Below are 3,638 nucleotides of genomic sequence, written 5' to 3'. Positions count from 1 at the left end.
TAATACAATTAGTTAACTGAATTAACCAAAGATCTCAAGATTAACAGAAAAATTATTTATAACCAAGTGTATCCTAGAACAACCACAAAAAGTCGGTGTACAACATAAATTAAATGTAATGAACTACAAATAAGACAGAAATAATCACTTAGCTTATAGATTTATATACAATTTCTTAACAAAAAAACTGACATATTACTTTTCCTCTGGTTGTGACACATTTAATTAACATTTGACTGTCTTTGCTCAGTATGAGTTCACTCTCCAAAATAACATTGGAAATGTGTAATATTTAAATTATCTTGTTCCACAGAAGCAACAAAACCAGTGATGCTACGAATAAGTAAGTTTGGAATTGTTTAAACAAACTAAACATCAATTTAATTTGATTGCACAATCACCTGGTAGAATATTTAAACTTGGTGAAATTTTTTTTTAGTTTTTTTGGTACACTAATTTTTATGAAATATCAACATGTGTACACTATGCTTTTTGATGCTAAAAGCCACTTTAATTGGAAAAATAACATATAAATACACACACATACATAGGTGTGTACTACACAATGTAAGCATCAATACAATCTTATTTTTACAGTTTACCAAAATATAGTTCTCATCTTAAATATAAACATGTATACCAAGGTCGAATAAAAACATATAAAGGTTTAAAAATTGATATTTACAAGTCTTCCTGAAACAATCACTCCAAACATAGGGGCATTCATTGTTTTCTGTGAACCAGTGGTGATAGCCTAAAGAAAAAAGGATAAATTTAATGTATTAGTTGGAGATTTATTTATAACTACGACTCATTAAAACTTGTACCAACAACTCATTGGTGCTCTGTAAGCTTTCCTCAGTAAACTGAATGATACGATGATCTAGAAAATGAATTATGAGGTAATAAAAATAAATTAATATACACACATTTCTTGGAAAGCTACTAAAATAATTTATTAGCCACAGCATAACGGCTCACAGAATGGCTCTGTGTTGTTGTTTTCAAGTACACATTTCTTGACCAATTTGAGATTTAATTACAGTTTTGGACTCAGGAGGTCAAACCCTTTAATTTACTCTAATCCTGCCTAAAATAATTTCAATTTGAGGATAGGCTGGAGGAGATCCTGAAGAGTAACAAAATCAAATTGAGTATACATGCACCCCACACTTGGTATTGCTGACACACAAAAATATAGCTAATAAAAAGGAAAAAAAAGGTCTAGTAGATTAATTGAAAGAATTTCAAGTGCTTCAGCTACCAAGGATTCACTCTTGTTTTAGTCCACAAAAAGCAAGTTCCCTTTAAATGTAAAAGAATAGAGAAATTGAACTGACTTATTTTAAATGGCAAGGCCAGCTTCAGGTATTTCAACACTAAGCATGATTTTAAGATGCTATTCCCAACAGAACATTACCATTAATAAACATACATATATATATAACCTTACATTAATAAAATGTTGCAATTTCTAGTAAACTTTTACTTAAGTAAGTTTATCTTTGTCTTACTTCCAACTGTTTACATTTATAAGAACTGTATTTGTATGTAAAGTTGTGGAAGTAATTTTTTAAGGTCTAATTTCTTGAACTTAGTAGAAGCTTTTATCATAACTATATTAATTAACAATGTCTCTTTCTTTGATGAACACAGTTTCCTAAGAAAGACATGACAAAGATATAAAGTGAACACAAGATAGTCAGTTCTATTAAAGTAAAATTAATATTAAAAATTTTACTGATTTTGCAATCCTGGGCAATTTCCTACCTTACCGTAGGTATGGTTATTCTTCCCACATTCTTTGTATTTGATTAATGAAAGGTTAGGAATAGAAATGTTGAGTAGTATGATTCTTTGAAAGCCAACATGAAAGGTTGATATTAATCAATCTTACCCTTTCTGGAAAGGCTTAACAAAAGAAAGAGACAAAATGAGTATTTAGGGTTCTTTTTAAGCTCATTTACATGTGTTTATGGCCAGGAAAAGTTATGTTTAACTTAAGAGACTGCCTTACACATCAGATTCTGTATTTGCCCCAGTGCCACTTACCCTTTTAAATCTTATCTCCTCTCATAGTGTATACTGATAATGGTGATTTTTAATTATACCTAGTCTTTGCATATAAGTAAAGATACCCCAGACGTTACTAGTTTTAGTATTGTTTTCAATCTTTTAATCTTTTCTCCCACCATAAACGTAACACAATGTAGAAATTAAATATAATCCGAAGTTATTTACAGTTGGCCACCATATTCATAATTCAGTACACACTGGAGAATGTCAATCTATCTTAAGATTAGATGGGATTTATAGAAACGGACGGATGCAAATTGTCTGTAGAGTTTAAATGTTAAACTCTGCTTAGTTATTTTTTATTTCATACGCTAATTATCCAGTCATACATTTATCTCTCATTCTATTTGAACAATTCAAATACACAGAAATACATATATTACAAAAACATAAGTGGATACAGTAGCTTCATACACGGTGAATTTATATCCCCCCTGCTCCCCTAAAAGAATCGTTAATGATGGAAGTAATAGTATAATTTCACAAACTGATAATAGTTAGTTTTTAGTAAATTGTTACTGTTATAAAAGTGATACAGTCTCAGTCTAGTTAAGTGATACAATTAGTAGTGAATTACTAGCTTAAACTTGGCAATTAACAGTAAGTTGAGTAACAGTAACACACACAAAACAACGCCATTATAATCATTACTATTACTGTATTAGTAATGACTTTTAACACACTGTCTCTACCATATTAGAAGCCCTGCCGTGATCACTTAAAACTCATCTAGTACATTCACAGCAACTAATTATAAAAAATATCATCTTATTTACAGTAAAATAATAATAATAACTTGCCAATGAGGCTTAAACTTCACCTACCAAGAGAAAATGTATATAGCCAAATCTTACTGATCACTGACCTAAACATGAAACGGTACGACATCTAACGAATAAACATGACAAGCAAGAATTTAATATGACTTTTTATTACATATAAAAATAAAATGTTTTAAGCCAATGAAAATAATAAATACGATAGGATACTTATAATTAACGTATTTTTTAAAATTATCTTCGCATCTGGCTGTCATTTGTCGTTCTCGTTTCCTGGCAAAGCGCTGTTTAACCACGATAAAGTAATAATTGCTTAAGTAAAAAACCGAACAAAGCTTGGTACAAAGCTGACTTCAGTAGATATCCTATCATAACATAACTTCATGGAATCAGCAGACGTTTTCAACTTTGAACGCGCTTGATGGTGAATATCATCCATCCTTTCAGATAACACTTTCACGAACTCGTAAGGTGAGCGTCCTGTTATCAGGTCCACTGGCAACCGAAGTTCCCGACCAACCATCAGCTTTGCTGGAGTGTATCCAGTGACTTCATGCTCTGCTGTCCTATAGGCCATCAACAGTGGAGGGAATAAGACATCCCAGTCATCTTGACTTTGCCAATTCCTGTCCCAGTGTCCAGTTGTACTTTTCTACCATCCCACAAGACTGTGGGTGAAGTGGCATTGTCCTGGACTTTCGTATGCCAAACAACTTGCAACTTTCATGGAACACAGCTGATTCAAAGTTACGGCCTTGATCTGAATATAGTTTGTATGGCATA

The 3,638-nt window shown here is 31.7% G+C and overlaps 1 protein-coding gene across 1 annotated transcript in view; it reads right to left on the bottom strand.

Moving 5' to 3' along the window:
* Positions 1-2,966, bottom strand: part of LOC106475930 (protein OPI10 homolog) — an 8,580-nt gene extending 5,614 nt beyond the window's left edge. The window contains exons 1-2 of the mRNA XM_013936606.2: positions 2,901-2,966; positions 686-754 (exon numbers count right to left, since the gene is read on the bottom strand). Of these exons, the coding sequence (XP_013792060.1) occupies positions 686-727 (42 nt within the window). The 5' untranslated portion in view covers positions 728-754; positions 2,901-2,966. The remainder of the gene's footprint in view (positions 1-685; positions 755-2,900) is intronic.
* Between the last annotated feature and the right edge of the window lie 672 nt (positions 2,967-3,638).

Source organism: Limulus polyphemus, unplaced genomic scaffold (genome assembly GCF_000517525.1).
Source record: "Limulus polyphemus unplaced genomic scaffold, Limulus_polyphemus-2.1.2 Scaffold9458, whole genome shotgun sequence".
NCBI lineage: Eukaryota > Metazoa > Arthropoda > Merostomata > Xiphosura > Limulidae > Limulus > Limulus polyphemus.
The sequence above is the reverse complement of the archived record's forward strand: the minus strand, read 5'-3'. Positions and strand labels throughout refer to the sequence as shown.